This window comes from Labrus bergylta, chromosome 12 (assembly GCF_963930695.1).
Source record: "Labrus bergylta chromosome 12, fLabBer1.1, whole genome shotgun sequence".
NCBI classification, from domain to species: Eukaryota; Metazoa; Chordata; class Actinopteri; order Labriformes; family Labridae; genus Labrus; species Labrus bergylta.
The window spans coordinates 29,878,592-29,891,437 of record NC_089206.1 but is presented as its reverse complement, the minus strand read 5'-3'; the positions used below and the strand labels follow the sequence as shown (position 1 = coordinate 29,891,437).

At 43.7% G+C, this 12,846-nt stretch overlaps 1 protein-coding gene across 7 annotated transcripts in view; it reads right to left on the bottom strand.

Annotated features, from left to right (window-relative positions):
- Nucleotides 1-12,846, bottom strand: part of LOC109993170 (NACHT, LRR and PYD domains-containing protein 3-like) — a 35,927-nt gene that overhangs the window by 16,732 nt on the left and 6,349 nt on the right. For 6 of the 7 annotated variants that reach the window (XR_010667515.1, XM_029279735.2, XM_065961157.1 and 3 more), the window contains exons 3-8: nucleotides 11,660-11,770; nucleotides 11,470-11,542; nucleotides 11,107-11,311; nucleotides 4,661-6,464; nucleotides 4,383-4,556; nucleotides 40-213 (exon numbers count right to left, since the gene is read on the bottom strand). Coding sequence is in view for 6 of the 7 variants with exons in the window: in XM_029279735.2 (XP_029135568.2) it covers nucleotides 40-213; nucleotides 4,383-4,556; nucleotides 4,661-6,464; nucleotides 11,107-11,311; nucleotides 11,470-11,542; nucleotides 11,660-11,770 (2,541 nt within the window). In the remaining variant the exon portion in view is untranslated. The remainder of the gene's footprint in view (nucleotides 1-39; nucleotides 214-4,382; nucleotides 4,557-4,660; nucleotides 6,465-11,106; nucleotides 11,312-11,469; nucleotides 11,543-11,659; nucleotides 11,771-12,846) is intronic. The other variant, XM_065961154.1, reaches the window with a different exon arrangement.

Genomic DNA, 12,846 nt, shown 5'->3' with positions numbered 1-12,846 from the left:
AAGCAAATTGGGTAAACTTTTGCATGAACAAGTCCTGACCTGACAGTTTCCAGTGTACAGAGTGGAGTCTTCAGTCCAGCACACAGCAGCTTCACTCCTGAATCCTGCAGGTTGTTGTTGCTCAGGTCCAGCTCTCTCAGACTAGAGGACTGGGAGCTGAGAACTGAGGACAGAGCTTCACAGCTTCTCTCTGAGAGGTTACAGACACTCAGCCTGAAGAGGAGTTTCAACCATTCAATAAACTGATTAATACATGAAGTGATTATGTGAATAATGAAGTGAATGTGCAGTGCGCATGCCCCAAGAGTGCAAGCTGCCTGCTACAGTTTGCCCTGTTCTTTTCTTACTTTTGGTACTTTACTGTCCTTATTTTTATTGTTATTGCTCTGTTTTTGTTGCTGGCAACTTTTTAAGCTGTACCCTTCCTATCCATGCTTTGGGGAGAATTCTGGACAGTTTATTACCATCCTCACCACCGTTGCGCAGCAACCCCGTATTGTTTACAGCCTGGACCAGCTGATCGCGCTGACGACGGTTGGCTCGGCGGCTACATCACTGCTTATTCCAACGGACATACAGATATTTAGGACACATAGGGGATGCAGAGGAGGAAAGAAGCTGCAAGGGAAGAGAGTGGAGGATGGAAAGACGGAAACGTATAGACAGGACTTTTAAGCCGTGTCTCCCTTCTCTTATCATGGGCAACGTGAGTTCCCTGGCGAACAAGATGGAGTCAGAGAGAGTATCGGGAATGCAGCATGATGTGTTTCACGGAAACATGGCTGCATCAAGATGTTCCCGACATCAACGTCAGGATCAACGGCTTCCAGCCTCTCTGGGCTGATCGGGATGCCACCGGGAGCGGTAAGAAGAAAGGCGGTGGGCTTGCAGTTCTCATTAACAACAGATGGTGTAATCTCAGCCACTTAACTATTAAAGATCGTGTTTGTTGCTCAGACATTGAACTGTTTGCCATGGGACTCATGCCTTATTATTTGCCCAGGGACATCTCCCATGTTATCATCCTGGCTGTTTACATCCCCCCCTCTGCTAACCCGACGACGGCGTGTAACGTCATACACACCGTAGTATCCAAACTACAGACTGACCACCCTAGTGCCTTAATCATTATCTCGGGTGACTTCAACCACGTCACCATGGCTAAAACACTGCCAAGCTACACAGTATGTGAGCTGCACACCCAAAGGGAAGAGGACCCTGGACTTGCTGTATGCTAATGTAAAAAACGCATACAGCTCCTCACGTCTCCCCCTCTTGGAAGATCAGACCACAACCTGATCCACCTCACCCCCTGCTATGTACCTCTGGTGAAAAGGCAGCCTGTGACAGTGGAGATGGTCAGAGGAAGCCTATGGCACACTGCAGAGTTGTTTTGAGGTGACAGACTGGCAGGCATTCTGTGATCCCCATGGAGAGGACATCAACGGGCTCACAGAGTGCATCACGGACCACATCAACTTCTGTGTGGACTGCACTGTCCCAGCAAGGATTGTCCTTTGTTATTCAAACAAAAATCCATGGATTACAAAGGACATCAAGGCCATCCTCAACACCAAGAAAAGGGCCTTCAGAGATGGTAATCAGGAGAAAGTGAGAAAAACTCAAGAGGTCCTGAAAGTGAAGATCAGAAGAGCGAAAGCTCCAGCAGAACAACATGAGGGAGGTCTGGAGTGGCATGAGGACCATCACAGGCTTCAAGACGACCAGCAGAAAAGGAGTTGATGGCAGCGTGGACAGGGCCAACCAGCTGAATCTATTCTTTAATAGATTTGACACGGTCCCTGCTCCCACACCCCGTCCCAACTATCTGCCTGCAGCCACCAGCCACTCCACTGCCCCCTCCCCCTCCTCAGAGCCCACGATCTTCAGGTGAGGGTCCTTTGCACCCCCCCTCCTCTGGCTCCCTGTCTTCGAGTGAGGGTACTTCTCACCCCCCTACTCTGGTTCCCAGTCTTACAGCCCTTTCTTAGCAGACGACTCATCCACCCCAACCATGTCCTTCACTGCTGACCATGTTAGAAGACAGCTGATGAGACTCCACGCAGGCCCAGCCCCAAGGTGCTCAAAGCCTGTGCCCCCCAGCTCTGTGGAGTACTTCACCGTGTCTTCAGCATGAGCCTGAGTCTTCAGAGAGTCCCCATGCTGTGGAAGATGTCTTGCATCATTCCTGTACCAAAGACTTCACGCCCCAGCGACGCCAAGGACTACAGACCGGTGGCACTGATGTCCCACATCATGAAGACCCTGAAGAGACTCATCCTGGATCAGCTCCGGCGGACAGTCAGTTCCCACTTAGACCCCTTCCAGTTCCCCTACCAGCCCCAACTGGGAGTGGAGAATGCCATCGTGTTCCTGCTCAACTGTGTCTACGCTCACCTGGACAAGCCAGACAGCACAGTGAGGGTCATGTTTTTTGACTTCTCTAGTGCCTTTGACACCATCAGACAGGCTCTACTGGGTGAGAAGATGGCAATAATGCAGGTTGATGCTCCCCTCGTCTCATGGATTGTGGACTACCTGACTGGTAGACTACAGTATGTACGCCCTACACACTGTAAGTCAGACAGAGTGGTCAGCAACACTGGGGGCCCACAGGGGACGGTCCTGTCTCCCTTCCTCTTCACCCCCTACACCACAGACTTCAAATACAACACCAAGTCCTGCCACCTTCAGAAGTTTTATGACGACTCGGCTGTGGTTGGATGCATCAGCAAGGGTGAGGAGGCTGAGTACAGGGCTGTGGTGAGTGACTTTGTCGCATGGTGCAAGCAGAATCACTTCCTGCTCAACATGGCCAAGACAAAGGAGCTGGTGGTGAATCTAAGGAGGAAAAGGGCACTAGTGACCCCTGTTTCCATTCAGGAGGTCTGTGTGGACAGAGTGGAGGACTACAAGTACTTGGGGGTTTATTTGGACAATAAACTGGACTGGAGTAAAAACACAGAGGCCATCTACAAGAAGGGCCTGTGCCGCCTCTACTTCCTGAGGAGGCTGAGGTCCTTTAACATCTGCAGGAAGATGTTGAAGATGTTTTACGAGTCTGTGGTGGCCAGTGCTATCCTGTTTGCTGTTGCATGCTGGGGCAGCAGGCAGAAAGTAGCGGACTCCAACAGACTTCATAAACTGATTTGCAGGGCCAGCGACATTGTGGGGGTGGAGATGTACTCTCTGATGGCGGTGTCAGAGAGGAGGACACTGTCCTTGCTGCGTGGCACCTTGAACAATGTCTCTCACCCACTCCACGACGTTTTGGCAAAACACAGGAGCACTCTGAGTGCAAGACTCATTACCCCATGATGCACCACAGAACGCCACAGAAAGGTCGTTCTTGCCTGTGGCCATCAGACTCTATAACTCTTCCACTTGGGTGTCAGACAATGAGTCTGCAATTTTCCTGGACTATTACCTTGACTATTTTTCTACTAAAACTGTGCAATCTGTTGAAAACTGGACAACAGAAACCTGCCTGAATCTGTTGATTTAATATTCAACAGAGTGAAGATCAAACCTACTTTGCAATGATCATAAGGAGTTACCCCAAGTAAGAGCTTTTGTCTGGGCAGAAATAGTTTCAGAAATAGTTACATTTCTTATATACCCACTGATAATTATGCATCATTGTTGACGAGACGTCACATTCTGTTTATTATCTGTTGTAAGCTGCTGCATTTGTTTTATTGTGATGAACCGCCATGTTCGCCTATCTGTGTAATACTATGCTAGTTTACCATCTTGTTTTCTCTCTCTCTCTCATCCACACAAACACACACATGCACACACATAACTACACTTTTACACCTCATTCACAAGTTTTTCTTGATAATGTTTGTTTGCTTAGATTAGTTTGTAATAATTATTTGTTTGATTAAGTTCATAGCTTTTGGATTGATTTTGCTTTGTTTAAATAAATTCTGTTATAATTTAAGAGAGCAGTTGTTTGTGATTACTGGTGTATTTGCATTGTGATATAAGCTGGGTACAAGGGCTTTGTGTAAGGATTTCACGCCTTCGATTTATTAAATATAGTTATCAATTTTTAATAATATTAATAATTAAGTAACTAATTTGAGACTGATTTTAGTGATATTTTGGTTATTTTCCCCTGATTTCAGGGTGGTGCCCCCGAGTTGATTAAACATAGTTTCATGATATTGTTATTTATATTAATAATAATTAAATATAATTATTAAAGAATATAACCAAAGTTGACAAGATAAAACCCCAACATGAAATTATCTGTACTTCCTACTGATTTTTGGTGTTATGTGCAACTGTAGTAAACAAATATCCCCCTGGAATTAATAAAGTATTTCTGATTCTGATTAAGAATGTCATTATTTTTTTAAAACCTGCACACTAACCTGAGAGTGTCTAGTCTGCAGAGTGGAGTCTTTAGTCCAGCACACAGCAGCTTCACTCCTGAATCCTGCAGGTTGTTGTTGCTCAGGTCCAGCTCTCTCAGACTAGAGGACTGGGAGCTGAGGACTGAGGACAGAGCTTTACAGCTTCTCTCTAAGAGGTTACAGCCACTCAGCCTGAAGAGGATTCAGAAGAACACAAATGAAAGCAATTGCAAACAATAGTTGTTATTTCTGAATAAAGAGAATTACATTTAACTGGATAGTTATGGAGCACGTACAGAGCTTTGTTTGAAGCTTTGATCACAGGCAGCAGCCTCAGAAGAGCCTCTTCTGAATCAGAGTATTTTTTCAGGTCAAACACATCCAGGTCTTTTTCTGATGACAGTAAGATGAAGACCAGAGCTGACCACTGAGCAGGAGACAGTTTATCTGTGGAGAGACGTCCTGATCTCAGGGACTGTTGGATCTCCTCCACTAGAGAACGATCATTCAGTTCATGCAGACAGTGGAACAAATTGATGCTTTTCTCTGCAGACAGATCCTCACTGATCTGCTTCTTGATGTACTTGACTGTTTTCTGATTGGTCTGTGAGCCACTTCCTGTCTGTGTCAGCAGACCTCGTATGTGATTCTGATTGGTCTCTAGTGAAAGACCGAGGAGGAAGCGAAGGAACAAGTCCAGGTGTCCATTAGGACTCTGTAAGGCCTGGTCCACAGCACTCTGATATAAAAGTGTTGTGTCAGGTTTTTCTCTGAATACTGTGGACCACCAGGATGTTTCTTGTTCTTCTGACATCAGATTGACTCCAGAGTTGATGAAGGTCAGATGGACATGAAGAGCAGCCAGAAACTCCTGAACACTCAGATGGATGAAGCAGAACACCTTTTCCTGGTACAGTCCTCTCTCCTCTTTGAAGATCTGTGTGAACACTCCTGAGTACACTGAGGCTGCTCTGATATTGATGCCACACTCAATCAGGTCTGAGTCATAGAAGATCAGGTTTCCTTTCTGCAGCTGCTCAAAAGCCAGTTTTCCCAGAGACTCAATCATCTTCCTGCTCTCTGGACTCCAGTGTGGATTTGTCTCAGCGCCTCCATCATACTTGATGTTCTTCAGTTTGGACTGAACCACCAGGAAGTAGATGTACATGTCAGTCAGGGTCTTGGGCAGCTCTCCTGTCTTGGTGGTGTTCAGCACATCCTCCAGAACTATAGCAGTGATCCAGCAGAAGACTGGGATGTGGCACATGATGTGGAGGCTTCTGGATGTCTTGATGTGGGAGATGATTCTGTTGGCCTGCTCCTTATCTTTGAACCTCTTCCTGAAGTACTCGTCCTTCTGTGGGTCAGTGAACCCTCTGACCTCGGTCACCATGTCAACACACTCAGGAGGGATCTGATTGGCTGCTGCAGGTCGTGTGGTTATCCAGAGGCGAGCAGAGGGAAGCAGTTTCCCCCTGATGAGGTTAGTCAGCAGCACATCCACTGAGGTGGACTCTGTGACATCAGTCAGGATCTCGTTGTTTTTAAAGTCCAGAGGAAGTCGACACTCATCCAGACCGTCAAAGATGAACACATTCTGGAACTCTTCAAACCTGCAGAATCCTGCTTCATTGGTTTCAGGAAAGAAGTGATGAACAAGTTCCACCAAGCTGAAATTTTTCTCTTTCAGCACATTCAGCTCTCTGAAAGTGAATGGAAATGTGAACTGTATGTTCTGGTTGGCTTTGTCTTCAGCCCAGTCCAGAGTGAACTTTTGTGTTAAGACTGTTTTCCCGATGCCAGCCACTCCCCTTGTCATCACTCTTCTGATTAGTTCATCTCTTCCAGGTGAGGCTTTAAAGACGTCTTCTTGTCTGATGGTTGTTTCTGGTCTGTCTGGTTTCCTGGATGCTCTTTCAATCCGTCTGACCTCGTGTTCATCATTGACCTCTCCAGTCCCTCCCTCTGTGATGTAGAGCTCTGTGTAGATCTGGTTCAGAAGGGCTGGGTTTCCTGCTTTAGCAATCCCCTCAAACACACACTGAAACTTCTTCTTCAGGTTAGATTTGAGTTTACGCCGGTACTCTGAAGCAACTGTTCCTGAATAAAGAAAGAACTGAAATCAATGAACAGATCCTGATAAAGATCACATGACTATCTGAGTTTGGAACTTTAAACCTCTTTGTCCTTTTTCTAAAATACTAAATCTGTTCAAATGTTCTTACTGCTCGGATTCAACAGGGAGACCGCTAGGGTGTGCAGGGATGTAGGACGCGTTTCTCCGCTGCTCCTAGGAATGTGACTTACTTTTTCAAACTTTTGGCAATATCCTGGTCATTTATAGTTCCAATTCACAGAGTATATATTTACAAGTACTGTAGGTGACTTTTGTCAACCAAAACAACCAAAATCTCTTCTGCGCGTCAAAAATCGGAGCCGGCAAGAGGAGGCCACAGCAAAACATTGCCCTGTCATGAATCGGCTGCTCAATAGGTTGTTGATTCTAGTGCTAACGCTCTCGATGCCGAACTTCTGAAATTCATGATGGACTCCCTTAAAGCTGATATCTTCGGAAAACTTGACTCTCTGTCATGCAGTCTCTGCTCCGAGATTACCTCCATTCTTAAAGAGGTAAAAGAGTCGATAGAACCACTGCAAAAAAAAGTCGAGCAACACAGGCTAACCATGCTAGAGCTCGAGCAAGCAGCTACTGACCATAGTGGCCGTATAACGGAGCTGGAGGCTACTGTTAGCAAGCTAACAGCTAAAGTTAGGTATCTGGATGATCGATGTGAGGACCTTGAGGGGAGATCCAAGAGAAACAATATCCAGCTTGTGGGTTTACCGGAGGGATCGGAGGCCCCGTGCTACTGAATTCATTGCCCAACTTCTAGAAGAATTACTTCGCCTGGATGAAAAGCTGCTGCTGGATTGTGCCCATCGGACGCTGCGGGACAAGCCTAAAGAGGGAGCTTCACCCTGACCATTTGTGGTGAGAGTGCACTACTTTCACCTTCGCTACAAGATTCTTCACCGAGCTGGGGAACTCTCCCCTCTCCTTTATCGAGGCAAGAAGGTTTCCATCTTTGCTGACTACACTTCTACTGTTGCTAAAAAGATGGCTGCCTTTGGAAATGTTAAACGGCTACTCCACTCATGCCCGGGCATCAAGTTTGGGCTGCTATTACCGGCTACACTCAGAATAACACTGCTGAGCAGAGACACACTTTGGTTTGAGGACCCAGCCACCGCAAACGACTATTTCAACAAGCACCTCAAGAAAGCTGTCACCCCAGGTGATGTTTGAAGAGACATAGCTTATGTGAGTTTATGCCGCTGATTAACCGTGCCTTCATTCATTTGTTCACATTGACTTGGACTACATTTCCCAGTAAGGCATTGCTGCACAGCGCACTAAAGGGTGACTCGGTTAGCTGTCATTTACGGCTATGTTTCTCTTTTTTTCTCTATAGATACTCTGTTTATTCTATACGTGTTCATGTTTGACTACATCACTTTTCTCCCTCAGGTAGCTGTGCGTGGAGCGTTTAGCACATCTTATAAGGGTTAATGCGCGTGTCTCGTTTGGGGAGACACTTCTGCCAGGGTGGGTGGGGGCAACGTGGTTAATTTACCACAAGGGAATGTTCTGTTTTGTGTTCTTTGTTGGTTTTGTGGTGGGTCTGCTTGGTCTATATGTGCGAAATACATGCACTAAATACTGGTATCTTACCTTCACATCACTTTTTTTTTCCAGTCCTTGCTTCTCATGACATTACCATAGCTTTGCCTAAATTATCACAGCATGATAGGGGTGGGATAAAATTTTGCAGCTGGAACTGCAGGGGTTTAAATAATCCCATTAAGCATAGCAAGGTCCTGCACCATCTTCAGCACCTGGGTGCCCAGATAATCTTTTTACAAGAGACTCATCTTAAAGTATCTGATCATTCCAGACTAAAAAGTAGCTGGATTGGCCAGATTTATCATTCTTAATTTCCCGGTAAATCCAGAGGAGTAGCCATTATGTTCCACAAATCTGTTCCCTTTGTTTGCTCTAAGGTTATTGCGGACACAAATGGGAGATACGTAATTGTTAGTGGCAAAATTCACAAAACACAGATGCTTTTTGTTAATCTTTATGGTCCCAATTGGGATGATGACGGCTTTTTTAAAACACTGTTCTCCATTCTACCAGACATATCCTCACATTTTCTTGTTGTCACATTATTGTTGGAGGAGATTTCAATTGTTGGCTTGATCAGAAAATGGATCGCTCCTCCACCCAAAATTGTACTTCCTCGAAGTCCGCTAAGTTGATTCAGTCTTATAAAGAACACTTTGCCATATCTGACCCCCGGCGTTTTTTTAACCCTTCTGGTAGAGAGTATTCATTTTTCTCTAATGTGCATCATACCTTTACTCGTATTGATTATTTTCTCGTTGATAATAGAATCCTTCCATCTGTAAAATCAGTTTCATATAATGCAATAGTCATATCCGACCATGCCACAGTCACTATGGACATAAAACTTGAAGGATTTGATAACAACCACTCTCTATGGCGTTTCAACAACCGCTTACTTTCAAACAAGGACTTTGTGGATTTCATCTCAAAGCAAATAGACTTCTTTCTCAGCGTAAATAAGTCCCCAGATGTGTCTGTATCTGTGTTATGGGAGACCCTAAAAGCTTATATTAGAGGTGAAATAATCTCCTATTGTGGTTTCGAGAAGAAAATTAAAAAAGATAAGTTTAGCGAACTGACGAAATGCATTTCACTATTAGATGCGATATATGCCGTCTCCCCCTCTCCATCTCTTTTCAAAGAACGTCTTTCTCTGCAGACTGAGTTTGAGGTTCTAACCACAGATCACAACAGAAATGCTACTGAAGTCCAGATATACTTTTTACGAACAAGGGGACAAGGCCAGTCAGTTGTTAGCCCACCAACTGCGACAGACCTTGGCAACTCACCAAAATCCACAAATAGGTACAGCTTCAGGTGTGACTATTGATCCTAAGACAATTAATTACGAATTTAGGGATTTTTACAAATAGCTATACACTTCAGAAAATACAGCAGAGATTTCTCACTTTGAAAGTTTCTTTAACTCACATAATATACCCAATGTCCATCCTGATGTTGCTATTGACTTGGAAAGAGATATTACTGTTGAAGAACTCGTTACAGCAGCCAGGTCTATGCAGTCTGGGAAGTGCCCAGGGCCGGACGGATACACTGTTGAATTTTATAAGACGTTTCTCCATAAATTAGCCCCTAACTTGATTGATATGTTTAACGAATCATTTGAATCTCTTTCATTGCCCCAGACACTTACCCAAGCCTCAATCTCCCTTATATTGAAAAAGAATGAAGACCCTCTTTCCTGTGCTTCATTCCGCCCCATCAGTCTTCTGAATGTGGACTCTAAATTACTATCCAAACTTTTAGCCTTACGCCTTGACTCAATACTTCCATCCATAATTTCCCCTGATCAAACGGGTTTCATTAAATGTAGGCATTCCTATTTTAATTTAAGACGTCTGTTCAATACAATTTATAACCCACCTACATCTACTGTTTCAGAAGCTTTAATATCTTTGGACACTGAGAAAGCTTTCGACCGTGTAGAGTGGGGTTACCTTTTTTACACACTAGACAGATTTGGTTTTGGTCAAAAGTTCATTACATATGCCCAATTTCCAAACCTGCCTGCCAATACAACCCTAGATACTCTCTTTATTCAAGTCCCAATCATGAGAAGAGGTATGATTTCACATATTTATAGTCAAATTCAAACCCTATCCTCAACCTCTTTGAATATTGTGAAGGCTCTCTGGGAGGAGGAACTGGGGGAGGGCATTTCAGAAGAGCTCTCGGGGGATATTCTTAAACGGGTGCATACCTCATCTATCTGTGCCAGGCATGGCTTAATCCAATGTAAAGTGGTTCACCGCACTCACTGGCCTAAGGTTAGACTCTCCAAGATCTATGACACAGTTGACCCGTCCTGTGAGAAATGTCACCAGACACCTGCAAACTATGTCCACATGTTCTGGTCCTGCACATCTTTGTATAATTATTGGACTGCAATTTTTATAACTCTATCGGAGGTAACTGGGACATTTCTACAACCAAATGCTATGGCTGCCTTGTTTGTTTGTTTCTCTCAGGTGCCCTTACCTAAACCGCAATCAGATATAATCGCCTTTGTTACTTTATTGGCTCGACGCCTCATTCTAATGAGGTGGAAATCAACAACACCCCCTTCCCACACCCTCTGGGTAAAAGAGATTTTTAATAACTTAAAACTCAAAAGAATTCGATATACATTGAAAGGATCCTCTCGTAAATTCAGAGAAGTGTGGGGCCCCTTCCTTGTTAATGCAGAAAATATTATTTTCCCACTTGTTCCTGAATAAGATCCTGCTCTGTCCTGCTGCTAGCCTCTTTGTCAATTAAGCCTTGTAATTATTATATTGATGTTTGTATTTATTTATTGTTTCTTTTTTGTCTTCCCTCTTCTACTCTGCTTTAAGGACTGAGATTGTTATGCATACTAACAGCCGTGATCCATAGTATGACCAGACTGACCACCCTGTTCCAATGTTGTTTGTTTTTGTTTGTTGATGTAAACCTTGCAACACTGTCACTCACAAGTACTGTGAACCTATTGCCTCTTTGTGTACAAAAATTTAATAAACAAAACTGTTAAAAAAAAAAAAGAAAAGTTCTTACTGCTCTGCAGACAGTCAGCCAGCCCCTCCTGCTTCATTCTCCTCAGGAAGTGGAGAGTGATCTTCAAAAATGCCTCTTTACATCTTCTCCCCTGCTCTTCATCCTCACTCTGACTCTCTAAGCATTCTGGGTAATCTGGACTCAGAACCCTGTAGACTCTCTTTAGCTCGTTCTTCACAAAGGTGACGATGTTCTCCTCCAGCAGCTGGAACAGAAGGAGAAACTGGATATTTAATATAAACTGGTAGAACTCAACATGCGATTCATCTCTCAGTCTGAAGGTCAGCTGGCCAAAACAGAGCAATAACTTAGCATTAAATTATTGTAATGGTAGTAAATTATATAACAATGTGTTGCACACACCATAAAGATGGAGTCTGTTGGATTCTGCTGGTCTGATTGATCTCTGTGAACCTCGGAGCTCTCCTGTTGAACTCTGTGACAGGAAATATTACACAAGAAAACAACGGGTCATATATTGTGAAGCTCTGAGCCAAGATATGAGTCTTTGAACAACAGACTCAGAACATTTACTTCATTTTTCTATTCTTACCTTCCATCAGCAGGATGTCCATCTTTAAAGTCAATAAGACGACCCTTAGAGTTGTCACTCTTTATGGACACACAGCTGGGTCCAGGAGAGTCTGGTCTCTGTTCCTGCATCCTGATACAAACAAACAGCTGGTTAATGAAAGCATTTAGAACAAAGATCAATTTTCAATCAGATTGTTCCAGTTCAAACTAGCAGATGGATAATCAGTAATCAGGAGGCAGAGGTGAAGTTCTCCACAGTTCTCTCTGTTTCTATTCGAACAGTATCTCACTCAGAATCAGTGACGTGCAGTGAGGTTCGTGGCTGGTGAGGCACTGACTTTTTTAGAGTCAGATTTACAAATATATGAACCCATTTATAGAGTAGTTTAAACTCACCATTCAATTGGCAGCTTGCACATTGACTACAGGTTGTGTTTCATATCTCATATCAGCATTATTTACACACACATAGAGGTAAGGTGCATATTTGGCCAAGGAAGAACGTTACATTCATAGCACCTCAGAATTTTTTTTCCATTACAATTCACACTCATTCAATAAAAATAAAAGTAGGCATATACTGCGGTGTATTCATTGTCTTACCTTTACTTGTAAACGAAGTCCATTCGCCTATCCTTCTGGACTAAAATATCTGTGACTTTGTTGTAAAAGTCCTCATTATCTTCTTTTAGTTTTAAAAGTCTTCATTATTTATCACTTCACGTTTTGATTGAAAGTCCATTTTTGAGAAATCTTTAAGCTAGATATAAAGTCTTCCTTTACATTTTTGCAATCAGAGCGAAATTTTAAAATAAAAATTCTGCATAGAAGAGGAGCAACATAAACTCTTGGCCTTATGAGCCTCACGCATCCTTCAGTTGAGGCAGAGGGACTGGCTGCCTCACCTCATGCTTTTTCAATGCGGTTTTATGTCAAATTAGAAAGATTAAACATGTTATAAACACGTGAAATACATTACTTATTCTATGGAAAGTGAGGACGTATAATAAAAGTGTCTACAAACATTACATGGTGACAAACAGTAAGAAAGCAAAAGGCGTACGCTCAACCCAGTTTGTGAGGGATTGCGCAATCTGAGATGAGGCACAACTTGTCGCTGCCTCACCTCGCTTGTCTCCGGCGGAGCCATCCAGAAATATGCGTATTCAGCAACTTTGATCATGAAAATTATTGACATTTTTGGAA